Genomic DNA, 27,896 nt, shown 5'->3' with positions numbered 1-27,896 from the left:
AGGCTTTATTTTACCTGTCCACCTCCCTACTGGTCTGTCAGCTGGAGCTCACAGGGCAGACACAGCCCCCCAGGCAGATACTGAGTCAGTGTTTGCTGAACTAGCTGAGCCCGTTCCTCTCTCTGAGAGCCTTTTGGGTTGTGTAATAGAAATGAGCACTATATAGCTGGCTACCTTTGTGACCAGTTAGACCTTTTTAATGATAGTGGATCAAGGAGTTGGGAAACCATGTGAGGTACTAGGGTCATTCTTGAGCCTGGTGATTTTTTATATTTTAGAGTTCTTACTGTTCCTTAAATTCCTTAATTTTTCTTGTTGATTAAAAATAACCTTTATTTTACGGGGCGCCTGGGTGGCTCAGTCGGTTGAGCGTCCAACTTTGGCTCAGGTCATGATCTCAGGTTCGTGGGTTTGAGCCCTGCATCGGGCTCTGTGCTGACAGCTCAGAGCCTGGAGCCTGTTTCAGATTTTGTGTCTCCCTCTCTCTCTGCCCCTCCCCCACTCGTGCTCTGTCTTCCTCTGTCTCAGAAATAAATAAACATAAAAAAAAATAATAACCGGGGCGCCTGGGTGGCTCAGTCGGTTAAGCATCCGACTTCGGCTCAGGTCATGATCTCAGGTTCGTGAGTTCGAGCCCCGCGTCGGGCTCTGTGCTGACAGCTCAGAGCCTGGAGCCCATTTCAGATTCTGTGTCTCCCTCTCTCTCTGCCCCTCCCCTGTTCATACTCTGTCTCTCTCTGTCTCAAAAATAAAATAAAAAAACGTTAAAAATTAAAAAAAAATAATAACCTTTATTTTAATTACACAGGTAATATGAAGTTATCATATAAAGTTTTAGAAGTATAGGTGTATAAGAAAATCAAAATAGGGGCACCTGGGTGGCTCAGTCAGTTAAGCATCTGCTCTTGATTTTGGCTCAGGTCATGATCACATGGTTCGTGAGATTGAGCCCCATGTCAGGCTCTGTGCTGACATTGTGGGAGCCTGCTTGGGATTCTCTCTTCCTCTCTCTCTGCCCCTCCTCTGTTGTGCATGCATGCTCTCTTGTCTCTCAAAATAACATGAAAAAAAATTTAGAAAAGAAAATGAAAATAATCTATAATTCCAATATCCAGGAATAACTGTTATTAATATTTTGAAGGCTTTTTACATCTTTTTAAAGTCTTTTAAAAATGCATGGGGAATGACTGCTAACAGGTATGGGGTTTCTCTTTGGGGTGATGAAAATGTTCTGGAATTAAAAAGTGTGAACGACGTACAACTTTGTGAATATCCTAAAAAAAAAAAAACAACCCACTGAATTGTACAATTTAAAAGGGTGAACTTCCTGGTATGTGAGTCATATCTTAATAAAGCTGTTCTTCTTCTAAAAATGTTTATAGATACATAAAGTGTTGCCTTTTTCTGACCTGAGAGCAAGTTGCAGATATCATGCTCCTTTTCTGCTAAATGTTTCCGCATATGTAAGAATATTCTCTTACATAACCACAATCCAGTGATCAAATTCAGGAAATTTAACACTGACTGAATACTAATATTTATGATGCCATGCACAGTTAGTTTCCACCAGTTGTTCCAATAATGGTCTTTGTGGCAGGTTTTTTCTTCCTTCTCCAGGAGCCGATTTAAGTTCACACATTCCTTTTTAAATTTTTTTTGAGAGAGAGAGTAGGATTGGGGGAAAAGCAGAGAGAGAGAGAGAGAGAGAGAGAATCCCAAGCAGGCTCGGAGCTCTGTGCTAAGCCCGACATGGCCCTTGATCTCATGACCAAGAGATCATGACCTGAACTGAAATCAGGAGTCAGACACTTAACCGCTTAACCGACTGAGCCACCCAGGTGCCCCTCAAACATTCCTTTTGATTGTAATGTCTCTATTTCTGGAACATTTCCTCAATATTTCTTTGATTTTCATGATGCTGACATTTTTGAAAATAACAAGTTACTGGGGTGCTTGAGTTGCTCAGTCAGTTAAGCGTCTGACTTGGGCTCAGGTCATGATCTCACAGTTCATGAGTTCGAGCCCCATGTCAGAGTCTGTACTGACAGCTGAGAACCTGGAGCCTGCTTCAGATTCTGTCTCCCTCTGTCTCTGCCCCTCCCCTACTCATATTATGTCTCTTTCAAAAATAAAAACATGAAAAAAAAAGAGAAAATAACGAGTTAGTTATTTTGTAGAATTACACTCAATTTAGATACGCCTCTTTCCTCACCATTAAATTCAGGTTATGCATTTTTGGCAGAAATGTGACATGAGTGATGTTGAGTGCTTCTCAATGCCTCACATCAGAAGGGCTGGTATGTCAGTCTATCCCATTATTGGTGATGTTGCCTTGTATCTTGGGTAAGGTGGTCCACCACGTTTCTCCACTAGAAGGTCATCATTTTCCCCTTAAAGTGTTTTTTTTTTTTAAGGAAAGGAATTTTGCAACATAGCCCATAGGAAAAAAGTGAAGCTTTATCCAGGTTTTACTGTGATGCTGATGTTTTTGAATGAGAGAAAGATGTGACAATATTTGAGGATTAAATGAAAAAGAAAAAAAAAATCAGTCGAGGATGAGGAGGCAGGAGATCAGTCAGAATCTAGATTTGAGTAACCAGTGCAAGATGGTTGCCATTCATCAAACCAGGACACCTAAGAAGAGTGTATTTGAGAGGGCTGATGTTGAGTTCAGTTTGGGAGCTACTGAGTATGAAGTGCCCATGAGACTTCTAAGTTGGGCAGGCGGCTTCCTGGACGTGGACTCAGGAGAGAGCTCTGGAATGGAGGAGCTACCAGGAGGTAGCCCAAAGCACAGATGCAGTTGTCTAGGGAGTGGTGCAGATTACAGGTAAAAGAAACATTGGGACAGAGCCCTGAGGGACTCCAGCATTTCAGGAAGGGCCAGGGGAAGGTGAAAATGCAAAGGGAACTGAGAAACAGTCGGTGGTAATCCAATGGAGCCAGTGAAAGAAAATGTTGCTCGGATAAGGGTGATATGTGCCCATTGGATTTGGAAGTTCTTGGTGGCTTTGAAGGTGGAAGCTACGTGGTGGGCTGAGGAAAGCGTGAGAGAGAAAATGAAGATGGAGTGGGGACAGCCCTTTTAGGAAGGTAGGGGGCGGCTGGAGTGGGAATGTGTGAGGTTTAAACTATTTATTTATTTATTTTTTAATGTTTATTTTTGAGATAGCACGAGTGGGGGAGGGGCAGAGAGAGAGGGAGACACAGAATCTGAAGCAGGCTCCAGGCTCCGAGCTGTCAGCACAGGACCTGACGCGGGGGCTTGAACCCATGAACCATGCGATCATGACCTGAGCCAAAGTCAGACACTTAACCCACTGAGCCACCCAGGCGCCCCTTGGTTTAAGCTATTTAAAATGCTGTGAGAAAGAAGTAGTAGGAAGGAGAGTTGAAGAAGTGAGGGGATAACCGAGAGGGTATCCTTGAGGGAAAAGGAGAGGAAGCGTTCAGACCAGTGGTTTCAACTTGGGTATCTACAGGGCCAGGCAGGTAATGTAGATGAGTGAGGTGGGCTGGTGGGGACTGAGGTGAAACAGAATGCAAAATTTTAAGGGCCTATGTCTCATGACCTTGTGATGAGAGATTACATCTTCACCCATCGCCGTGAGCTTTGCAGCACCCCCCTGTGAGAGGAACATACATCCTCACCCCGCTGACCTGGGGTTTGCCTTGGTCAATGGGATATGAGCGGATGTGCCATATGCCAGGTATGAGCAGAATTTTTAAGAGTCGTTGCGTGGTTTTCTCTGCCTTTTGTTCCTTTCCTTCTGCCATGAGAACATCGTGTCCCAGATAGGGGCTGTTCCTTCATCCTGGGTCGTGGAATAAAGGCACGTGGGTCAGGACTAGAGCCAACCCCACCACCAATGTAAACCATGAAAGAGAAATAAACTTCTGTTGTTGCAAGCCCGTGGGATTTTGAAGCCGTTAGTTACCACAGCAAAATTGACTAATGCAGATGTTCAACTAAAACGAAACCATTCTAAGATATCATATTGTACTCAAATTAAAAAGATTCAGAAGTTTGATAGGCATACTCTGCCACCGAGGCCAAGACCACGGGCACTTTCGTATACTGGTACCCTCCGGAAGTTGGCAATCCTTATCAAAATAACAAATGCAGATGGCTGTAATAAAAGAGATAATAGGGGCACCTGGGTGGCTCAGTCAGTTGGGCGTCCGACTTCGGCTCAGGTCATGGTCTCGTGGTCCACGAGTTCAAGCCCCGCATCAGGATCTGTGCTGACAGCTCAGAGCCTGAAGCCTGTTTCCAATTCTGTGTCTCCCTCTCTCTCTCTGCCCCTCCCCCACTCACCCTCTGTCTCTCTGTCTCTGAGAAATGAATAAACCTTAAAAAAATTTTTTTAAATAAAAATAAAAAATAAAAAATAAATAAAAGAGATAATAGTAAGTCTGACAAGTATTTGGAGAAATTGGAACCCTTGTCCAATACTGATGGGAATGTAGGATGGTACTGGCACTTTGGAACGCAGTTTGGTAGTTCCTCAAAAAGTGAAACACAGAGTTACTATACGACCCAGCGATTCCACTACCAGCTACGTACCCAGGAGAATTGAAAACATGTGCCCACACAAAAACCTGTACATTTATATTCACAGCAGCGCTGTTCACAATAGCCAAAAAGTAGACACAACCCAAAGGTCCGTAAGTTGGTGAATAAATAAAATGTGGTATATCCATGTGATGGATTATTTGGCTGTAAAAGGGAATGAAGTTCCGATATGTAGCCGCTATGTGCTACAAAAATGAACGAACCTTGAAAACATTATGTTCAGTAACAGAAGCCAGTCACAGAAGATCATATATTGTATGCGTCTATTTATATGAAATGTCTGGAATAAGCAAATGTGTAGAGGCAGAAAATAGGTTAGTGGTGGCTGGAGGTATAAGGGGGTGGGAAATGGAGAATGAGGAGTGACCACTGATGAGTTTCTTTTTGGGGTGATGAAAATGTTCTAGAATTAGTGATGGTGGCTGCACAATTTTGTTACCGTATATATAAAAAACACCACTGAAATGCACAATGTAAAGGGGTTTGTTTTGTGACATGTAAATTATATCTCAATAAAGCTGTTCTATTTAAAAAAGAATAGGGCGCCTGGGTGGCTCAGTCGGTTAAGCATCTGACTTTGGCTCAGGTCATGATCTCGCGATATGAGAGTTTGAGCCCTGCATTGGGCTTGCACTGACAGTGCAGAGCCTGCTTGAGATCTTCTCTCTCTCCCTATCACTCTCTCCACCCCTCCCCCACTTGCTCTCTCCCTCTCTCTCTCTCTCTCTCTCTCTCTCTCTCTCTCTCTCTCAAAATAAATAAACTTAAAAGAATATAGAAGTTCTATATATGCTGATAAAAGGTCACCTATATATTGTTAACTGAAAGAAAACAAGATACAAATCAGTGATTATATGCTATCATTTGTGTGAAAAGAGAGAAAGTAAGAATACATAGTCACATTTGTTAGTATTTACAGTAAAAACTCTGAAAGATTACCCAAGAAACTATTAAAAATGGTTACTTGTGGGAGCAGAAGGGGGAATGGGGCACATGGAATGGTTGGGAATTAGACTTTTCACTATTAATATTTTTTATATATTTTGATTTTTGAACTACCTGAATATAGTGCTTACTTAAAAATAAAAATCGGAAAGAAAGCATGAATGCAAAACTGCAATAATAATAAAGGGTCAACTCCAACTACAGATGATTGCCAGGCCTTCTGATTTTTTTCACGAGGAGCTGGAAGTTATAGTATGGTCAATCACTTTTCAAAGTTTTAAAACTGGGGCACCTCGCTGGCTCAGTTGGCAGAGCATGTGGCTCTTGATCTTGGGGTCGTGAATTCGAGCCCCACATTGGGCCTAGAGATTATGTAAACAAACAAACAAAACATACTATACAAGCCAAACAAAACCACCTCTGTGCATGAGAGTTGGCTCACCAGTGACCTTGCTTAGACTGTGAGCTTCATGACAGATCTATGGCATTTCCATCCCCCACCCTTTTAATTAAGTAAGCACTATGCCCAACATGGGGCTTGAACTCACTGACTGAGCCAGCCAGGTTCCCCTAGGGCTATGGTCTTTTGCTCTCTATTGTACCTCTAGCGGCCACCAAAGTGCTTGGTACGTACTAGATACTGAACAAATACTGAAAGAAGGAAGGGAGGAAGAGAAGGAGGAAGTTGGAGGCGGTGGGGAGGGGGGGAGGTATCCAGAGGGCGGATAACACAAAACTGAGTGCTTTTATCCTCTGAATATGGTTACTGCCTTCATTACAGTCCCTGGGATTCCCTTCATCTCTCTCCTGTGTTGGAGGTATTTGATTTGGTCTGCTTCTCCTGTCTTTTGTCTATGACCTGGTTTTGGTGTATTTGTTTGTTTTGTTTTATCTCTGGAAGTCTTCAGATCCCCCATTGTTCTAAAATAATATTATAATCTGTCTTTGTTTTGGTCATTCAGTGGATTCTTTTAATCTATCTTTCTGTTCTGGGGCGCCTGGGTGGCTCAGTCGGTTGAGCATCTGACTTCAGCTCAGGTCATGATCTCACAGTTCGTGGGTTCGTGCCCCGCATCAGGCTCTGTGCTGACCACTTGCTCAGAGCCTGGAGCCTGCTTCAGCTTCTGTGTCTCCTTCTGTCTCTCTATCCCTCCCCTGCTCATGCTTTGTCTCACTTTCTTTCTCAAAAATAAATAAATGTAAAAAAAAAAATTTAATCTATCTTTCTGTTCTTTACAGATGTCTTTGATTTCCTTCCTCCTTTTCTCCCCCCGTCTATTTCTGAAACTTTTATTACTCGACTATTGGGCCTTCTGGATTGATCTAAAGTTCTTTTCTTTATCCATCTCTTTATATTTTTATCTTTCTGTGTGATTTTCTTGGCTTCCTTTTATTTCTAATTTTTCATTTCAGTTGTCATATTTTTAAAATCCTAGAGCTTCTTCATGTTCTCTGAGTATTCCTTTTTGAGGGCGACCTATTTTTTAATGAATGCAATATCTTCTTGAAATTTTGAGGCTTTCTTCTCCCTGCATTTCTCTTCTTCCACCAAATGCCTTTTTTCAGTTTGTCTTTTTACCTCTGTGGTTCAGGTTAGGGGCTTTTCTCAAGGGTCTGGTAACTCTGGCTGGCTGGCCGCTCCCATCGAAGAGGGAGGCACTCAGGCATGTTAGAAGGCCCAAGTGCATGGGTAGGCCATATTGACTTGTGGGCACCACTGACCGGGTGATCAGGTGAAGACTGAGATAAGAGTGTCAGGAGGTCTTTTCTCTGGGGCTATCAAGGTCAGTTTCTCTGGAGAGGAATCCTCTAGTCTCCTGGCCCTGGAAGGCTCACCCCTGGCCACTGGTTCTGAATGCTGGTTAGAAGAAAGGAGCTGATGTGATAGTCACTTCCTTCTCACCCTCCTCCACTCAGTGCAATGCCTCATACTCACCTGCTGTGCTTCCCTGGCCTCCCTAAGTCCCACCCTACCTGTTTCATTTTCTCTAGAAAACAAATCTCTTGCTTTCTTTGGAAGTAGGGGGAAAGAAGGAGAGTTTCCCGGCCGAACAGGTTGGGGGAGGAGAGTGCGGGTTTAACTGTTCGTTACACAAACTTACACAACTCCTTCCTGCCTTCCAAGATGGCTGGTGTTTTTAATTCCTGAGCCCTTCTGGGCTTCTGCCCCAAGAACCAGCTCGTTTCCCATTGGCATGGCCTTCTGCGGACACACTGGTTTGACTTTCTGCCATTTGCTAAACCAGTTACCACTTCTCATCTGCTTTCTATCGTCTATGATTAATGACATCTCTCACCTCTTGTCTCTCTTCTCATTTGCTTTATTCTCCCGGCTTTAAAATTTCACTGATGCAATTTTAGCAGTTTCAGGAAGGAAGAGCGGTAAACGTAGGTGTTTAACCTGCTGTGTTTAATTGGAATGAGCACGGAGACCATGAATTTGTAGCGATGTCGATTTGAATGGTTGGGTGGCTTTTACTAGCAGAATCCAGTAGTCCTGGTGGATTTGGTAAGAGAAGGACTGGCCAATTGGATTGGGGTTTCACCGGGTGGATTTGGTGGAAGCACCAAAGGGCCGGGGAGTTGAGGATTTTGCACAAAGAGTGGTTGAAACGACAGAACATACAATCTGGGTTGCAAAAGTGAAAGGAATACAGGTGTGGGAGTTGATGGTTAGAGGAGTCGATGGACTAGAGATCCCATGAAATTGGAAGAAACTTGTGAATTTTTTTTTTAATTTTTTTTTCAACGTTTATTTATTTTTGGGACAGAGAGAGACAGAGCATGAACGGGGGAGGGGCAGAGAGAGAGGGAGACACAGAATCGGAAACAGGCTTCAGGCTCTGAGCCATCAGCCCAGAGCCTGACGCGGGGCTCGAACTCCCGGACCGTGAGATCGTGACCTGGCTGAAGTCGGACGCTTAACCGACTGCGCCACCCAGGCGCCCCGAAACTTGTGAATTTTTTTAACAAACGCTACTTGTTCCTACCACCATCTTCTCAGCTAGGGGCTAAGGCCCTATTCCTAACTCCATTCATGTTTCTTTGCTTTTGTCCTTCTTCCTTTTAAAAAGAAAAACTCTTTGCAGGCTGGGGCCCTTCCCTCTCTAAGGTTCCCAGGGCAGGATTGCGTATGGGGAACAAGGGTAGTGATGTCTCATCTCCCCGTTTATCCCTGGAGGAAACTGGGAGTGCTAGAGCCCTCACCTCCAGTTTTCATTTCTGAGCCATGACTGAGGTGGAATGGGTAAAGCAGGTGCTGGGAAGGCGGCCACACACAGTCTTCCCTGTAGACCCTCTCTTCCGAGCTTTGGGAAAAGCCTCCCTCCTGGCAGGGGTCTCTCGTTGCTCACCAGCTGTTCCCTCCTTACAAACCTGGCAACCTGTTTTCTACCCACACTGAGCTCCTGTGAACACCAGTAGATGCCTTGGGGGTTCTGTCTTGAAAACCCCTTATCTTACAGACACTGAAGCCCTGAAGCATTCTCACTTCTGGCCCAGTGGTCTTTGCACCACAGCAAACTCAGTGCCCGAGAGAGCCGCGTGAGAGGCAATCGAGCATAATGGTTAGGAGCAGGGGCCTCAGAGCCTGACACACGTGGGTTCAGACCCAGCTTGGCCACATGCCGGCTGCGTGATCTCAACAAGTGATATACATAGTACCTCTGGAATCTTAGAGGTACCTCTTCCTCACCTTTAAATGTTGGTAATAGGGGCACCTGGGTGTCTCATTTGGTCAAGGGTCTGATTTTGGCTCAGGCCATGATCTCACTGCTTGTGGGTTCGAGCCCTGTGTCGGGCTCTGTGTTGACAGCTCAGAGCCTGAAGCCTGCTTCAGATTGTGTGTCTCCTTCTCTCTCTCTGTCCCTACCCCCCTCTCAAAAATAAACATTAAAAAAAATTTAAATGTGGGTAATAAACTTACCCTAAACAGTTGCAAAGATGATAATACATATTAAGTAGAGGGTGGCATATAGTAAGTGCTGTCTTCCTCTGCTTCTCTCCCTCAAGTCTCTCCACCCAAACACCCCACAGCTGCCACCTGTCAGGAGAGCTAAAGTGACATTGATGAAGGATTGACTCTTTCATTCGCAAGGCCTGGGTCAGCTCTCCTATTTTCCCCAAACCCAGTCTGCTGAGGGAAAGTTTAAGGGTGGGACCACTACGGTCCCTTGAACCTGTGTTTTCAACTAGTGCGGGGTTCCAGCAGCTGTTGACAGATTATATCAGAGCAGCCCACTTTGAGGAAGGTTCCTCTTCATGTTTCCTGGATCCTCTCGCCCCCTCATTTGGGGCGAGGGTTCCTAAGCCTTGGATTTCCCCTCTCCTTGACCATCTCTCCGAACATTCTCTCCCATGGGGAGTGGAGCCCATCACAAGGCTTTAGCTGTACCCTGACTCTTGAATCTGCTCTCTGTTCTAGCAGTTCATCAGCACTTTGGGCTGACCTCCTCATTCCTCTATCCTTTCCTACCCACGCCACCCTTATTCAAATGTGGATCACTTCTTGCCTGGTTTGCAGCAACGCCCTGTTAATTCTGCAACCCTGTGCCATATACTGGTCTTCTGAGCGTCACTTTCATCACATTATTCCATGCCACAGAGTCTTTCAATGGCCTTCTGTTTTCTGCAGGATAAAATCCAGATCCTTGGGCCTAGGTGGCACTCAAGCCTCCCCATCATCATGCAGCCCTGCCCACCCTGCCTTTGCTCCCATATCATCTTTGCAGACCTCCCTCCAGCCAGCCTGGCGCCTTCACTGACCTTCCATACTCTTTTCCCATGTTAGCTCATGGCAGCCCCCTGTCCCCGAATGCCTCTCCCCACCCCCACCCCCCACTTTCGCCAATCCCATTTCTCCTGCCCACTTTCAAGATTCAGCCCCAGTCCCACTACACATCTTCCCCAGCCTTCAGCCTCCACCCATCTCCTCTTTTCCTCAATAGCCCGTGGGGGCCGCATCCAGCCTGCCCTGGGCTGTGACTGTTGCAGGTGCATCTGTGTCCTCCCAGCAGACAGGGGGACTTTCTCAGTCCCCAGCACCCTGTCGTGAACACAGTTGGTGCTCACTTCAAACAACTGCTTTCTGTGTATTGAGCACTCTCAGCCTGCGGGGCACAGGATGACACTTGTTTAACAAAATGCTTCCTCAACATAACCCCTTTTTCTTCCCGCTCTAGGAGAGGACTTTGGAAATCCGGATGGGTCTGAAAAGCCTCTGGGGGTTGGGATGCAAAGAGATAAACCATTTCACCTCCACCTGTCTCTCTCTCAGGCTCCCTCCCCCTCGGTCTCCAGGGTCACCTGCTGCGGTTTCCTGCCCCGGCTGCCCTCATCTCCCTGCTGAACATTCCCCACGTCCTCCCTGTGGTCGTGGTGGTCGCAGCCAGGTCCCACTTCAGCCCTCTCATTCTCTAGTCCTGCTGGCTGTTCTCTTAACCCTGATGTTAATGTTTTTGCCTTTCATCTCATCTCCCCCTTCTTCATGTTAGCTAATGATTATTCAGGGACTTAACCCGCTGTCCCTGTCCCAAATCTGTAAGTTCTCTTAGGGGCAAGGGTCATGAGAGTGATCTCATGGTCATGTGACTGCTGCCTATACGTCACCCCCTCTGCTGTCCTGGTCCTAACACTCTCAAAGTTAGTTGTGTGCCCTGCCTCTGGCTCACTTGAACGGAGACCTGAGTGGAAAGGTACGCCTCTCATCTTTGCCTTGTGTGGGCAGTGGCCACGAGTTTCCACCTGCTCACCACTAACTTTCCTGCTGTTGCTACTGACTTTCTCCCTGGGCCCTCACTTGCCCTTGTCTGTACAGTGAAGGCTGGGGCTGGGCTGCAGGACTCGGGCCATAGGCCTGTTATGGGGGTTGGGATTCTTGCTGGTCAGTTCCAGGTGGAGTACACAGGCTGAGTAGGGAATAACTCCTGCTTTGCTCACAGATTTTATCCTGATGGCTGACTTGAAACCACTCTTCTCCCTTGATGGGGACCTGGTGGCTGCCGAAGCCTTGCTCCGGGATGTGTTTGGGATTGTGGTGGATGAGGTCATTCGGAAAGGGACCAGTGCTTCGGAGAAGGTGGGTCCTTTCCCCCTCCTCCTGCCGCGCACCACACCTGGCTCAGAACTGTCCTCCTCCCACCAGGCTTCTCCCCAGAATTCATCACTGTCTCACTGGGTGCCTCAGGGATTCTATCCTGGGTCACACCGTCTTTACCCTGGTTCATGAGTTGCTTTGGAAATATTTCTAACTCGTTTTCAGTGCAAGTTGAGATGTGGCTCGGGCAGCCAGTCGGTGGAGTGTCCACGGGCCCCCAGAATCCCCTGCTTCTCTTGCTAGGTCTGCGAGTGGAAGGAGCCAGAGGAGCTGAAGCGGCTTCTGGATCTGGAGTTGCGCAGCCAGGGCGAGGCACCAGAGCAGATCCTGGCGCGGTGCCGGGCAGTGATCCGCTATAGCGTGAAGACCTGTGGGTCCTGGGTCGTGGCGGGAGGAGTGGCCGGAGTTCGCCCCAGCAACTCCACTCTGAGCTCCCCGCCCCCCTTGTCCAGGTCACCCGCACTTCTTCAACCAGCTCTTCTCAGGGTTGGATCCCCACTCTCTGGCCGGGCGCGTTATCACTGAGAGCCTCAACACCAGCCAGTGAGTCTTCCCAAGGCCACTTCCCCCACCCTCCAAAGGATTGGGTTTTGGGGAGACATAGCCCTGGGGGAAGGAGGAGAATGGTTTTGCTCCCCACCCCCTGCCCCCTGTCTTCTGGCATCTCTACTGGCAGTTTTTCTCCTTGTACCCTTTGGGCTCCCTTTCTCCCAGCTTTCGCATGCCTCCTGACCTCAGTTTTTCCTCATTCTTGCTTGTCTGGCTCTTTGTCACCAGCTCATTCCTCCCTTTGGACCTTTCCTCACTCAGTGTCTCCACCTCCTTTTTCTACTCCTCTGAGAGTCTGACCTGGCCAGCCCTCCCTCCTCTTTTCCCTTCTCATCCCTCCCTCTCCTGGCAGGTACACTTATGAAATTGCCCCGGTGTTCGTACTCATGGAAGAAGAGGTGCTGAAGAAACTCCGGGCCCTGGTGGGCTGGAGCTCTGGGGATGGGGTCTTCTGTCCTGGTATGTGAGAAGGAGGAAGCCTCTCTCTGGCCTTTTTGAGGGTTCCTCCTCTCCCACTATTCTCATGCTCTGTGCAGGGAGGGGTGACTCCTCCTTGTTTCCTCTCCAGCTGGGCTTGGGCCAAACCAGAGAGAAGCTGCCCAGTCTTCTGTATCCTCATGTTTGCCAAGCAGTCCATGGGATCAGCACTCCAGTGCCTGCTCTGGGGAGGGGAGGCACCGTCCCGGGTCAGCCCAGGACGTGGAGGGGAGTAGTCAGGGGGATCTGCGGATCCTGGGGCTGTTCTGTGTTGTCAGCAGGCCATTTGCAGAGCCCTGGGAGCCAGTGTCTCATGCTTCTTTGATCATTTCTCCTGGGTGGAGAGGTCAGGGGCAGCAAGCTCCAGTTTTGACCCACTGCTCCTCCCTCTTGCCACTCTCCCCGTGACAGGTGGCTCCATCTCCAACATGTATGCCATGAACCTGGCCCGCTATCAGCGCTACCCGGATTGCAAGCAGAGGGGCCTCCGGGGACTGCCACCCCTGGCGCTCTTCACATCAAAGGAGGTGGGAAGAGGTTCAGACCTACCCTGGGCCTCCTGATTCTAATCTTCAGCCAGCTGAGTCAGCCTGCCCAGACCCATCTCTTCTGGGGCCAGCCTGCCCCCAGGCAGAGGTGCTCCCTTCCAATCAAGGGGCTGAGTAAAGGCTTCCGTTCACCTTGCCTTCTGTCTGAAGGTAGCGAAGGGACAGTGAGTGCAGCGGACATAGTCCACACCCTTTCTACTCAGAGTGTGGTCTGTGGACCAGCAGAATCAGGATCACCTGGGAGCTTGTCCGAAATGCCGGATCTCAGGCCCCAGCCCAGACATACTGAATCTGAATCTGCATTGGAACCAGACACCCTGGTGATCTGTGGGCACAGGAATGTTTGAGAAGCCCCGGTCTACGGGGTCTCATCCCCAGTCTCTCCCTTCCAGTCTCTCCCTTCCCCATCCTCCCTGCCCTCTTGCCCCCAGCCTAATCCGCCCTCTGCCTTTCTCCACAGTGTCATTACTCCATTAAGAAGGGAGCTGCTTTTCTGGGACTTGGCACCGACAGTGTCTGGATAGTCAAGACAGATGAGAGGTGAAGGTCCTTCCATTCACATGGCTCAGACCCAGCGTGGCACAGTGTACCTTGCTGCTGCCAGAAGTTCTGGGCTCAGGCCCATGCCCCAAGTGGGCTTTTCTCCCCGCTGTTCCTACAGAATTGCCACTTCTGTCTACCAGTGTCTCTAGCCCTGTCCCCTGAGATCCTCTTGCTCCCCTTAGGGAAAGATCAACATTGTGGCCTCTGCATAGTGAACCCCACATTACCCTGTTCTCAACAGGTCTGCCTCCTAGCTGAGAAAACCCAATACTTATTTACCCACTCAGTTTTCTTTTCCAGAGGGAAAATGATGCCTGAGGATCTGGAGAGGCAGATCAGTCTGGCTGAGGCTGAGGTGAGTGAGTAAGGGGCGCTGGGACAGTGGAGCAGAACCCCTTGGTCTTTTCTTGGAAGGTTCTCTGGGCTCTCCCTACTGAAGGCACTGTTCTTTCCTCTTCTTCCTTTTTTTTTTTTTTTAATTTTTTTTTTCAACGTTTATTTATTTTTCGGACAGAGACAGAGCATGAACGGGGGAGGGGCAGAGAGAGAGGGAGACACAGAATCTGAAACAGGATCCAGGCTCTGAGCTGTCAGCACAGAGCCCGACGCAGGGCTCGAACTCACGGACCGTGAGATCATGACCTGAGCCGAAGTCGGACGCTTAACCGACCAAGCCACCCAGGCGCCCCTGTTCTTTCCTCTTCTTGACCTTGGTGCCCATCTCCCCCATGGGCTAAAGTGATCAGTGGGAGCGAGGACACTCTGTGCTGCTCTCAGGGACTTTGCCGAGACCCATAGGCAGGACTGGACCCGAAGAGACAGGAGCAGACCTGAGTCACTGAGTGGAGTTTCCAGGGTGGCACCAGAAGGAAGATGCTGGGGACCTAAGTGCAGCGTGGAAGGTTTCTGTGAGCTGGGAGGCTCTGTGCAGGGAGAAGCCCAGGAAGCTGTGGTGGCCAGCGGTGAGGCTTGTGCCAGCTCCGAGCAGTGGGAAATGTGGAGGCCCCAGCACTCCCCGCTGACTGGGGGCCCGTGTGAATCACTGCAGCCACCTTGGAGGGCATTTTGGCACTTTCTATAAAAAAAATTTTTTTTTTTCTATTTGGAGGGGTTTTTAACTTTGTTTTTGTTGGTTTTCTATTCTAATAACTACGTAGTGATATCATTTTGTGATCGAGTTTCCTTAAGAAATAATGACGTTGAGTATCTTTTAAAGTGCTTCTTGGGGCGCCTGGGTGGCTCAGTCGGTTAAGCGGCCGACTTCGGCTCAGGTCACGATCTCGCGGTCCGTGAGTTCGAGCCCTGCATCGGGCTCTGGGCTGACAGCTCAGAGCCTGGAGCCTGTTTCAGATTCTGTGTCTCCCTCTCTCTGACCCCGCCCTGTTCATGCTCTGTCTCGCTCTGTCTCAAAAATAAATAAAAACGTTAAAAAAAAATTTTTTTTTAAATAAATAAAGTGCTTCTTTGCTCTCTTTATAGCTTCTTGGTAAGTTGAGCGTTCAAACGCTTTGCCCATGCATGGACATATATATATATTTTTTAATTGAGTATAGGTGACACACAATGTTCCATTCGTTTTAAGTGTACGACGCAGTGATTTGACGAGTTTGTGTTAGACTGTACTCACAAGTGTAGCTACCATCTGTCACCGTAACAACACTATTACAGTGTCATTGACTAGATTCCCTATGCTCTGCCTTGTGGCACTGTCTCTACAAATTTTGTTATACTTTATTTTTTATTAAAAAAAATTTTTTTTTAATTTAAAAATATTTTTAAAAAAGAGAGAGACACACACACACGAATGTGAGTGGGGGAAGGGCAGAGAGCGAGGGAGACACAGAATCAGCAACCGGCTCCACGGGCCAAGCTGTCCGCACAGAGCCTGACGCAAGGCTTGAACTCAAGGCTGGTGAAATCATGATCTGACTCGAAGTCAGACGCTTAACTGACTGAGCCACCCAGGCACCCCTGCATTCAATGGTTTTTAAGAGAGTTGTGCAACATTCACTACAATAGATGTTAGCACATTTTCATCACCCTAAAAAGAAACCTTGCCGCCTTTAGCCATCAATCTCGTTTTCCCCAAACCTCCTACTAGGCAACACTAAGCTCCTCTGTGTCTCTGTGAATTTGCCTATTCTGGATTTCTCGTGGAAATGGACTTACACTATGCACGGTCTTTTGTGATGAACTTCTTTTACTTGGCACCCCGTCTTCAAGGTTCATCCTTGTTGTGGTGTGTGTCGGTACTTCATTCTTTTGATTGCTGGATAATATTCCATTGTATGGAATAGACCACATTTCGCTTATCTGCTCATCAGTTGATGGACACTTGGGTTGTTTCCACTTTTTGGCTCTTATGAGTAATCCTGCTCCGAACATTTGTGTACAAGTTTTTGCATGAACATACGTTTACATTTCTCTCGGTTATGTACCGGGAGCAGAATTGCTGAGTCATACAGTAACTCTGTATTTAACTTTTGAGGAGCCACCAGACTGTTTTTCAAAGTGGCTACACCAGTTTTTCAAAGTGGCTACACCAGCTGTCCTACCAGCAGGGTGTGAGTGTTCCAGTTTCTCCACATCCTCAACAACACTTGTTATTTCTCTCTTTTTTTGCCTCATTTGTTTAAATTTAAGTATAATTAACAGCGTTACATTACTGTGAGGTGTACAACGTAGTGATTCAACAATTCTATACGTTACTCAGTGCTTACAACAATAAGTGCAGTCACCATCTGTCACCATGCATTATTACAATATTGTTGACTGTATTGCCTATGCTGTGTTTTCATCTCCATGACGTCTTTATTTTATTACTGGAAGTTTGTACCTCTGAATCCCCTTTATCTATTTCACCCATGTCTCCACCCACCTTCCTTCTGGCCACCACCAGTTTGTTTTCTGTATTTAAGAGTCCCTTTCTTTTCTCTTCTTTGCTTTGCTTTTCTTTTTTCTCTTTTCTTTATTTAAAAAATTTTTTTTTAATGTTTTATTTATTTTTGAGGTAGAGAGAGACAGAGCATGAGTGGGGGAGGGGCACAGAGACAGAGGGAGACATAGATTCAGAAGCAGGCTCCAGGCTCTCAGCTGTCAGCACAGAGTCCGATGCGGGGCTCGAACTTGTCAAACTGCGAGATCATGACCTGAGCCGAAGTCAGATGCTCAACCAACTGAGCCACCCAGGCGCCCCTTTCTTTCCTTTCCTTTCCTTTCCTTTCCTTTCCTTTCCTTTCCTTTCCTTTTCTTTTCTTTTCTTTTCTTTTCCTTTCTTCTCTTCTCTTTTCTCTTCTCTTCTTTTGTTTTCTTTTCTTTTCTTTTTTTTTTTTAGATCCCACATATAAATGAAATCGTATGGTATTTGTCTTTTCTATCTGACTTATTTCACTTAGCATTGTACCTTCTACATCCATCCACATTGTTGCTAATGGCAAGATCTCTATGTATCTTTTTGATTCTAGCCTTTCTGAGAGGTATGAGTGGTATCTCATTGTGGTTTTTATTTGCATTTACCTGATGATTTATGATGTTAAGCATCTTTTCAGGTGTCTGTTGGCCATCTGCTTGTCTTCTTTGAAAAAAATGTCCATTCAGGTCCTCTGCCCAAATGTAATTTAATTAATTAATTAATTAATTTATTATTATTATTATTATTTTGTTTATTTAGAGAGAGAGAGAGAGAGAGCGTGCAAGTGCAATGGTGGGAGAAAGGGCAGAGGGAGAGGGAGAAAGAGGATCCTAAGCAGGCTCCATGCTTAGCGCAGAACCCGATGTGGGGCTTAATCCCATGGCCCTGGGATCATGACCCGAATGGAATCTCAAGAGTTGAACACTCAACTGACTGAGCTGCCCAGGCACACCTATGATTTCATTTCTAAGTACTCTCTATACCCAATGTGGGGCTTGAACTTACAACCCCTAGATCAAGAATTGCATGCTCTACTGACTTAGCCAGCCAGGTGCCCCACTGCCCATTAAAAAAAAAAAAAGTTCTTTATAATGTTTATTATTATTACTATTTTTTTTTTGAGAGAGAGAGAAAGCATGTACAGGGGAGAGACAGAAAGAGAGAGAGAGAGAGAGAGAGAGAGAGAGAGAGAGAGAGAGAATCCCAAGCAAGTTCTGAGCTGACAGCAGTGAGCCCAATGTGGGGTTCAAACCCACAACCCATGAGATCATGACCTAAGCTGAAGTCAGACACTCCACCGACTGAGCTACCCAGGCACCCCTGCCCATTATTTAATTGGTTTATTTGTTTGTTTGTTTTTTATTTTTCACTTTCTCTTTTTGATTTTAGTGGGTGTGAAGTGTTATCTCCCTGTGGTTTTGATTTGCATTTCCCTGATGACTAATGATGTTGAGCATTTTGCCACATACTTATTGGCCATTTGTAGAACTTCTTTGGAGAAATGTCTATTTGTATCCTTTGCTCAGTTTTTAATTAGGTTGTCTTTTGTTTTTCAGTTGTAAGTGTTCTTCATCTGTTCTAGATAGAAGTCCCTTATCAGATATGTGACTTGCAAATAGCTTCTTCCATCTTGTGGGTTATCTTGTCACCTCCTTGATGGTGTCCTTTGAAGCCAGAAGTTTTAGATTTTGATGGGGTCCAATTTATCTAATTTTTCTTTGGTTGCTTGTGCTTTTGGTGTCATGTATACAAAAGCTTTGTCTAACCCAAGCTCATGAAGAGTTATTCCTGTATTTTCATCTAAGAGTTATAAATTTGTTTTTATTTTTATTTTTGGCATGCCCACCTGAGTTTTACATTTTTTAAGATTTTAAAAATACTTTTTAAATGTTTATTTATTTTTGAAAAAGAGGGAGACAGAGAGAGCAAGTGGGGGAGGGGCGGAGAGAGAGGGAGACCCAGAATTTGAAGTGGGCTCCAGGCTCAGAGCTGTCAGCACAGAGTCCGACGCGGGGCTCAAACTCAGGAACGGTGAGATGATGACCTGAACCAAAGATGGACGCTTAACTGACGGAGCCATCCAGGCGCCTCAAGTTTTTTTTTTTTTTTTTTTTTTTTTTTAAAGTAAGTTCTACACCCAACGTGGGGCTTGAACTCATGACCTTGAGATCAAGAGATGCGTGCGCTACTGGCTGAGCCAGCCAGGCACCCCAGGAGTTTTATATTTTTAACTTTTACATTTAGTTCTATAATTTATTATGAGTTAATTTTTATGTATGACAACAATTTCTTTTGCATGTGGATATCCAGTTGTCCCAGCATCATTTGTTGAAAAGAATATTTTTTCCCCAACTCAGTATCTTGACATCCTTGATGAAAATCAGTTGACCTTAGTAAATGTGAGGTGGTATTTCCAGATTCTCAGTTCTGTTCTATTGATCTGCACGTCTGTACTATAGACCACATTGCCTTGACTGACGTGGCTTTGTACTAAGTTTTGAAATGAAGATGGGTGAGCCCTCCAACTTTGTTCTTTTTCCAGATGGTTTTGGCTATTCTGGGTCCCTTAAATTTCCACATGCATTTTAGGATCAGCTTGTCAATTTCTGCTAAGAAGCCAACTGGGATTTTGATAGGGATTATGTTCAACTGGTAGATCTATGAACATGGGATATCTTTCCATTTAGATATTCTTTGGTTTCTTTCAACAATGCTTTGTAGTTTTCAGAGTATATGTTTTGTACTGCTTTTTAAAATTTATTCCTAAGTATTTTTTCCTCTTAGCGTTATAAGTGAAATTGCTTTCTTAATTTTATTTTTGGATTGTTCATTGCAAATATATAAAAATACAGTTGACTTTTTAATATTGATCTTATACCCTGAAAACTTGCTGAATTCATTTATTAATAGTTTTTTTTTTTAGTGGATTCCTTAGGACTTTCTAGATACAATATTATGTTATTTGTAAGTAGAGATAGTTTTGCTTTTTTCCCTTCTAATCTGGATGCTTTTTATTTTATTTTCTTACCTAATTGCCCTGCTAGACCCTCAGTATAATGTTGAATAGAAGTGGGGAGAGTGGACATCCTTGTCTTGTTCCTGATCGTGGGGGGAAGGCTTTCAGTCTTTTAGCATTGAGTACGATGTTAGCTGGGGTTTTTGGAGTTGCCCTCTATTAGGTTGAGAACATTCCCATCACCTTCTAGTTTGTTGAGTAGTTTTATCAAGCAGGAGTGTTGGATTTTGCCGAATGTTTTTCTGTGTCTATTGAGATGTATTTTTTTCCTTTATTTTGTTGATACTTGTATTACATTAATTGGTTTTTTGGGTGCTACTCCGAGCTTGCACTCCTGGGACAAATCAATTTTGTCATAATGTATAATTTTTTATAGGTTGCTGATTTTTTTAATGCTTTTAAATTTATTTTTGGGAGAGAGAGAGTGCGTGGGAGGGGCAGAGAGAGAGGGAGACCGAGGATCCAAAGCAGGCTCTGTGCTGATGGCAGAGAGCCTCATGTGAGGCTCGAACTCATGAACTGCAAGATCATGATCCGACCTGAAGTCAAGAGTCAGATGCCTAACTGACTGAACCACCCAGGTGCCCCTTATACATTGCTGATTTTGATTAGCTAGCGTTTTGTAGGTCTTGTGTCTATATTCAAAGAGATATCACCTGTGGTTTTCTTGTGATGTTTTATCTGGTTTTGGTAACAGGATGAATTCAGAAGTGTTCCTCTTCTGTTTTTTGGACTTTTTGTGAAGAACTGGTATCAGTTCTTTTTCAGATGTTTTATAGAATTCATCAGTGAAGCCATATAGGCCTGGGCTTTTCTTGGTGGTATTTTTTTATTTTATTTAACTTTAAAAAAAAATTTTTTTTTTCAACGTTTATTTATTTTTGGGACAGAGAGAGACAGAGCATGAACGGGGGAGGGGCAGAGAGAGAGGGAGACACAGAATCGGAAGCAGGCTCCAGGCTCTGAGCCATCAGCCCAGAGCCCGACGCGGGGCTCAAACTCACGGACCGTGAGATCGTGACCTGAGCTGAAGTCGGACGCTCAACCGACTGAGCCACCCAGGCGCCCCTCTTGGTGGTATTTTTTTAAAATAGAAATTCAGGGGGCGCCTAGATGGCTCAATCGGTTGAGTGTCCAACTTCGGCTCAAGTCGTGATCTCGCGGTCTGTGAGTTTGAGCCCCGCGTCGGGCTCTGTGCTGACAGCTCAGAGCCTGGAGCCTGCTTTGGATTCTGTGTCTCCCTCTCTCTCTGCCTCTTCCCTGCTCATGCTCTGTCTCTCAAAAGTGAATAAACGTTAAAAAAATATTTTTTTTTAAATAGAAATTCAAGGGGCGCCTGGGTGGCTCAGTCGGTTAAGCGTCCGACTTCGGCTCAGGTCATGATCTCGCAGTCTGTGAGTTCGAGCCCTGCATCGGGCTCTGTGCTGACAGCTCAGAGCCTGGAGCCCGTTTCAGATTCTGTGTCTCCCTCTCTCTCTGCCCCTCCCCTATTCATGCTCTGTCTCTCTCTGTCTCAAAAATAAATAAACATTAAAAAAAATTTTTTTTAAATAGAAATTCAATTTCTTCACAAACTTTTGTAGTGTTAGAATTTTATAAATACCATTTTGATCTTCCACTAAGAGATTAACATTTTCTGAAAGCATATGAGCTTTGGAAATAGACCAGCAGATAGACCTAGGATTGAATTCCATCTCTGGAGCTTCAGCTTGGGGGTAAATTTCTTAACAGCTCTGGATCTCGGTGTCCTCACTTGGATATTAAGGAAGACAGTAACATTTTGTAAGGTTGAAAGGGCCTAGGTCAGGCATTGCAATAAGAGTTTCGAGATGACCTCGTCACCAGGCTCTGGGTAGCTTTTTTTTTTTTTCTCTTAATGTTTATTTATTTTTGAGAGAGAGAGAGAGAGAGAGAGAGAGAGAGAGAGCGAGCACAAGCAGGGGAGGGGCAGAGAGAAAGAGAAGGAGTCACAAAATCCAAAGCAGGCTCCAGGTTCCGAGCTGTCAGCACAGAGCCCGACATGGGGCTTGAGCTCACAAGCTGTGAGATCATGACCTGAGCCAAAACTGGACACTTAACTGACTGAGCCACCCAGGCGCCCCAATTTTTAAAAATGTTTTTATTTATTTATTTTGAGAGAGAGAGTGTGTGGGGAAGGGGCAGAGAGAGAGGGAGAGAGAACCCCAAGCAGGCTCCACACTGTCAGCACAGAGCCGGACAAGGGGCTCCATCTCACAAACCAGGAGATCACGACCTGAGCCCGTATCAAGGGTTGGATGCTTGACCGACTGAGCCACCCAGGCGCCCCTCTGGAAGCTTTTGCGATACCTTCACAGCCTCTTTCCCCCCTGTTTTTCTGCCACAGGGCGCTGTGCCATTCCTGGTTAGTGCTACCTCTGGCACTACTGTGCTGGGGGCCTTTGACCCCCTGGAGGCAATTGCTGATGTGTGCCAGCGTCACGGGCTGTGGCTCCACGTGGATGTGAGTGGGACTGAGGCCTGAGGGTGGGGTGGGCCGAGCCAAGGCCAAGGCCCATGTTATTCCTTTTGCTCCACAGGCTGCCTGGGGTGGGAGCGTCCTGTTGTCACAGACACATAGACATCTCCTGGATGGGATCCAGAGGTGCATACGGCCACCTACTTCCTGAATCCCACCGTTCAAATCCTTGCTCCAGAGACTAGTCCTGGACTAGGGAGCTTCCGATGGGAGTGAGGGAAGGGGGTTGGGGGAAGGGGGATTGGAGAGCAGACTGCTGGGCTGACATGAGACTAAAGCCCCTTTACCGGAGATGTGGAAGAGTGGGGGGAGTGGCGGGGGTGGGGGGCTCTGGTTGGGCAGCTTGAGGAGGAGCCGGCTGATCCGGCTTTGCTGTGCCCACCCCAGGGCTGACTCCGTGGCCTGGAATCCCCACAAACTCCTCGCGGCAGGCCTGCAGTGCTCAGCTCTTCTTCTCCACGATACCTCGGTGGGTCTGCCCTGCCCCTGTCCTCACCCTACCTCTCACCCTGGACCTCTGTCTTCCTCCCTGTCCCAAGTCAGAGAGGGTCGTGGCCTTGCTGTGTCCTTCTCACCGTCCCGTCTGAAGCTGAGTAGCTTCGACCACCGAATCCCCTGCAGTGCTTCCCCACCCCTGCCCCCACTGGGCGCATCTTCATGCAAAGGAAAATGTGTCCAGCTTGAGGTTGTAATTGAAGGGCTCCTGGGCCAAGTTTGGGGAGAACTCCGGGTGTTGGGAGAACACCCGGAGAAAGGGGCCTGAGTCAGCTGGCAGCCATCTCAGGAGTTCTGCCTGGTGCCAGGGACAGAAGGGTTGGGCTGAGCTAAGAAGCCCCCCTGTGCGGCTCCAGAGGGAGCCTTGGTGGGGAGGGTGGGGTCTGACAGTCCTCCCCCCTGCTCTCCCCACCGACAGAACCTGCTCAGGCGCTGCCACGGCTCCCAGGCCAGCTACCTCTTCCAGCAGGACAAGTTCTATGACGTGGCTCTGGACACCGGAGACAAGGTGGTGCAGTGCGGCCGCCGTGTAGACTGTCTGAAGCTGTGGCTCATGTGGAAGGCGCAGGGCGGGCAGGGGCTGGAGCGGCGTGTGGACCGGGCCTTTGCCCTTGCCTGGTAGGAGTGGTGGCGGTCTGGGTTCCTCTCTCCCGGGGTCCCTGTCCAGTCCTGTCCTGTCCCACCCCCGCTCCCACGCCTTCACCCCTGCATCTCACATTTTTCTTGCCCTCAGGGTCTCTTGGCCCATTCTCTGGGTCTCTTCTGTTCCTGTATCTCTGCTTTCTTCCTCCTCCATTTGTGATTTCTTCCTCTCTGTTTCCAGGTACCTGGTGGAGGAATTGAAAAAGCGAGAAGGATTTGAGTTGGTTATAGAGGTATGACCAAGTCTGCTCTTTGGCATCCCTCTGCCCCTCCCCCCCTCAGTCTGTCCCACACAAAAAGCCCTGATGCAGAAGAGGGACAGTGAGAGGGGATCATCACCCCTTCCACAGCCCACACCTTCTCCTCCCTCATTCCTCCCAGCCTGAGTTTGTCAACGTGTGTTTCTGGTTCGTGCCCCCCAGCCTGCGGGGGAAGCAGGAGAACCCAGATTACAGTGAAAGGCTGGCTAAGGTAGGTTCTCTCTTTTCTGGCTCTGGTTAGCCCAGTTGAGGGAATGGTGACGCATCTGGTGTGTGTGTCTGCCCCCTGCTGGCTGTGAATGGCATAGCAGGTCCCTTTGCTAGTTTGCTCCTGAGGTGGGGACGTGAACTGTAAAAGGGCACCAGCTTGTCCTCATTTCTGTGGGGGTGGGGATGGGGAATAAGGTATGTTTTTGGAAGGCAAAAGGAAGACAGAGAGAGATGTTCTGGGAGAAGTCACCAGTGTGCGGTACGTAGTCTGTGGGAGTTCTGCTGGGTGCTCAGGCCCAGGACAGACGCTTGAGGCCTTATTCATTGATGCTGGGGGCGGAACAACTCTATAAGGCCAGTCCAGACAGGCCTCCTAGAGCAAAGGAGATATGTCATGTCCTGGTCCCTAAGGATAGATTGGTACTAGATGCTGCAGATGGTCTGAAAGGACAAGAATGTTCTTGCCTTTGAGGAGTTATTTCGAAAATTAGAGTTACCTATTTGAAACCAATATGTTTGATGCAATCTTGTAAATTACACAGTAGATCACAAGGTACAGATCACAACCATTCCGGGAATTCAGAGAGAGGAGAAGAAGGTGTTAAAGACGATGAAGGCTAGATGTTGGACTAAAGCAGTGTTGGGAGTCAGGGAACAATCAGGATTTGGCAGAAAATGGCCTGTGTGACAACTTGGAGATAGGTAAGGTAGGAAATGATACAGAAGCTAGAGAAGACCAAGCAGGTTGGATGCAGTGGAAGAGGTGAACTGGGGCCAAGGTCAGGAGCTGAGCAGTGAGGACTCCCTCTGGAAGGTGGTTGAGTGAGAGGGAAAGACATCTTGGGGAGCCTGACCTGAGGCTGTAGCTGGAAGTTCCCTCACCCCTTCCACAGGTGGCCCCAGTACTCAAGGAGCGCATGGTGAAGGAGGGCTCCATGATGATTGGCTACCAGCCCCATGGGACCCGGGGCAACTTCTTCCGTATGATTGTGGCCAACCCTGCACTGACCCGGGCCGATATGGACTTCCTTCTCAATGAGCTGGAACGGCTAGGCCAGGACCTCTGAGCCTCCTCCTTGCTGCTGGCCTCGACAACCCCCCCTCACCCTCACTGTCTGTGTGTATTCCCTTCCTGTGTTATCAAGAGCAGAGTGATCTTAACAATGTTTATATGTGTTGACCCACTGACTCTTCTGTGAAATATTTGCTGTTGGGATGCCTGGGTGGCTCAGTCAGTTAAGCATCTGACTCTTGATTTTGGCTCAGGTCATGATCTCATGGTTTATGAGTTTGAGCCCCGCACTGGGCTCCACGCGGACAGTGCGGAGCCTTCTTGGGATTCTAACTCTCTCCCTCTCTCTCTCTGCCCCTCCCCTGCTCATGCTCTTTCTCTCAAAATAAATAAACAAAATATATATATATATATGTATTAGGAGACTATTTAAACTACAGTACATCCACATGATGGAATGTTACTCTGTCGCTAAAATTATGTTTACAAATGATTTTTATTGATATGAGAAAAAATGATTTTAATTTAATGTTATATTGAAAAAGCTGGATACAGGACTTTATATATAGTGATAGCTGAGCTATGTTCAAACACACATAGGGAAAAAACTGATAAAATAAAATATGCCAAATGTTAATAGTTTTCCCTGGGATGGGATTATAGGTAATTTATAATTAAATTCTTTATACCTTTTGTGCTCCCCCCTTTTATTATATAATGAATATGCATTACTTTTATATAGGGAAATAATAAAGTTAAAACTTCAACTATATTTTTTGGTATGTTTTGAAGTTTGTTACTTTTCAACCAGATAATAGAGAATGGGATTTTTTTTTCTAAAGGCAGGTGTAAGAGGGGCGCCTGGGTGGCTCAGTTGGCTAAGTGTCCAACTTCAGCTCAGATCATGATCTCACAGTTAGTGGGTTTGAGCCCTGCGTCGGGCTCTGTGCTGACAGCTCAGAGCCTGGAGCCTGCTTCAGATTCTGTGTCTCCCTCTCTCTCTGCCCCTCCCCTGCTCATGCTCTGTCTCTCTCTGTCTCAAAAATAAAATAAAAACATTAAAAAAAATTTTTTTTTAAAAAAGAAAAGAAAAAGAAAAGAAGAGCCCAGCAACAAAACATCCATCTCACACTTACAATCCTGGACTACTGTTGCTTTTCAGTCACTTTTTGGGAAAGAGACAATTAGCTACATAAGTTGTTTTGTTTTTGTTGTCCAAAGTTTATTGAAGATCTCACAGCCCAGCAGAAAGATTCAAAGGGCTCCACGTGGCGTTTTTTGTTTTTGTTTTTTTTTAATTTTTTTTTAACGTTTATTTATTTTTGAGACAGAGCATGAACGGGGGAGGGGCAGAGAGAGAGGGAGACACAGAATCGGAAGCAGGCTCCAGGCTCTGAGCCATCAGCCCAGAGCCGGACGCGGGGCTCGAACTCACGGACCGTGAGATCGTGACCTGAGCTGAAGTCGGACGCCTAACCCACTGAGCCACCCATGCGCCCCTCCATGTGGTGTTTTGAAACACATCCCAACCATAGGCCAAGTGACCTGCAGGTCGGACAGACTGGCAAAGTGCAAGGGTTTCAATATTTCCTTGGTGTGAGGATCTACCTCCGTGCTCTCCTGATCCGGGGCTGAGACCTCAGGACCATAATTTTCTCTCTTTTCTCTCAACAGCTTGACAGAGAGCCCTCTCACTGGGCCTCTCTGAATGTGCTCCGTCTGATGCGTGACAGCCTGCTCTCTTGTTGCAGAGCTCTTGCTGGGAATAGTGGCCATCTCCTTGCACACGCGGTTGCCGGTGCGGACATAGCTACCCGTGTACCTCTCCGTGACGACCTGGGCTGCCTTCTTCACGGCTTTGGTGCCAACGCGGCCCATGTTGGCAGGTTGGGTAAAAGAGGAAACAGTGCTACCCAAATTATTAAGGACAAGTGACAGATTTCCAGTTCCTAAAAATACCGTTTATGAGAACAATAATGTGGTCATGTAAAAATCATCCAAAGTTATTTGAAGAGGCAAATAGGGATGGAAACCATAGCAAAAGAACATCCAAATCGCAGACCCAATTCTCTTGACAATTTGGCCTGGGGAAAAAGCCTTTCTATTCAGAAATTACTAATAATTCCCTTATAAACTTGTTACTCTATAAATGGTATTTAACTTCTTCCAAATAATAAAGTTGCTTGAGAGTATTAATAATTTGAACTCTAAGCCCTATTCTTTTTTTTCTTTAAATGTTTATTTATTTATTTAAAAAAAATTTTTTTTTAACGTTTATTTATTTTTGAAACAGAGAGAGACAGAGCATGAACGGGGGAGGGGCAGAGAGAGAGGGAGACACAGAACTGGAAGCAGGCTCCAGGCTCCGAGCCATCAGCCCAGAGCCCGATGTGGGGCTCGAAGTCACGGACCCTGAGATCGTGACCTGAGCTGAAGAGAGTGTGCAGGAGAGGCCGAGAGGTGGGGGTGGGGTGGGGGACAGAGGACCCAAAGTGGGCTCTGTGCTGACAGCAGAGAGCCCATTGTGGGGCTTGAACCCACAAACTGGGAGATCATGACCTGAACCAATGTCAGAGGCTTAACTGACTGAGCCACCCAGGTGCCCCTCTAACCCCTATTCTTAAAGAGTTCTACATATCTGCAAAATGTCTTAAACTTAGTAAAAAAGACAGACTAAAAAAAAAAAAAACACCTTATTTTCAACTCAAAACAAAGCTAGAAAGCAAAAACAAAGACTTCAAAATCCTTAAATCATCTCCATTTGAGAAATATTTTTAAGGTTGGAAAGATAAGACCTAGAATCAGTTGATCACCAGGTTTTCTCCATTAGCTTTATAAGCTAATGCTTCTACTATCTTTTTTTTTTCTTTTTTTTTTTTTTAAGTAAGCTGAATACTCAACATGGCCTTGAACTACAACCCTGAGATCAGGAGTCACATGTTCCACCCACTGAACCAGCCAGGTGCCCCTACCTTCCTATTCCCAAAATTCAACCTCGGTGGCTCAGTTGGTTAAGCCTCTGACTTCCGCTCAGGTCATGATCCAACCTGTTGAGTTCAAGCCCCACATGAGGCTCTGTGCTGTCAGTGCACAGCCTGCTTCAGATCCTCTCCCCTCCAGC

General features: G+C 46.6%; 2 protein-coding genes across 3 annotated transcripts; one reads left to right on the top strand and one right to left on the bottom strand.

The window, feature by feature from the left end:
* The first annotated feature begins 9,355 nt into the window (after positions 1–9,355).
* CSAD (cysteine sulfinic acid decarboxylase) lies at positions 9,356–26,589 on the top strand. 2 transcript variants are annotated; one of them, XR_006600725.1, is made up of 16 exons: positions 9,356–11,214; positions 11,461–11,597; positions 11,859–11,985; positions 12,068–12,158; positions 12,517–12,623; positions 13,053–13,168; positions 13,650–13,729; positions 14,033–14,087; positions 22,025–22,141; positions 22,218–22,282; positions 22,544–22,625; positions 23,070–23,269; positions 23,475–23,526; positions 23,675–23,764; positions 24,657–24,880; positions 26,450–26,589. XR_006600725.1 is itself a non-coding variant. In XM_019834985.3 (15 exons), exons 1-15 carry the CDS (start codon positions 11,085–11,087, stop codon positions 24,828–24,830), a joined length of 1,623 nt encoding a protein of 540 aa, XP_019690544.2. In that variant the 5' UTR covers positions 9,356–11,084; the 3' UTR covers positions 24,831–25,547. The 2 variants fall into 2 exon arrangements, 1 of the variants encoding a protein (XP_019690544.2); XM_019834985.3 differs by lacking the exon at positions 26,450–26,589 and having other exon boundaries at positions 24,657–25,547.
* On the bottom strand, positions 25,921–26,653 carry LOC101099478 (40S ribosomal protein S17-like). The gene is made up of 2 exons (XM_045062669.1): positions 26,257–26,653; positions 25,921–25,940 (listed from the first exon to the last, which is right to left on the bottom strand). The coding sequence occupies exons 1-2, from the start codon at positions 26,651–26,653 to the stop codon at positions 25,921–25,923; spliced, it is 417 nt and encodes a 138-aa protein (XP_044918604.1).
* Positions 26,654–27,896: the final 1,243 nt, after the last annotated feature.

This window comes from Felis catus, chromosome B4 (genome assembly GCF_018350175.1).
Source record: "Felis catus isolate Fca126 chromosome B4, F.catus_Fca126_mat1.0, whole genome shotgun sequence".
Lineage (NCBI taxonomy): Eukaryota > Metazoa > Chordata > Mammalia > Carnivora > Felidae > Felis > Felis catus.
The sequence above is the reverse complement of the archived record's forward strand: the minus strand, read 5'-3'. Positions and strand labels throughout refer to the sequence as shown.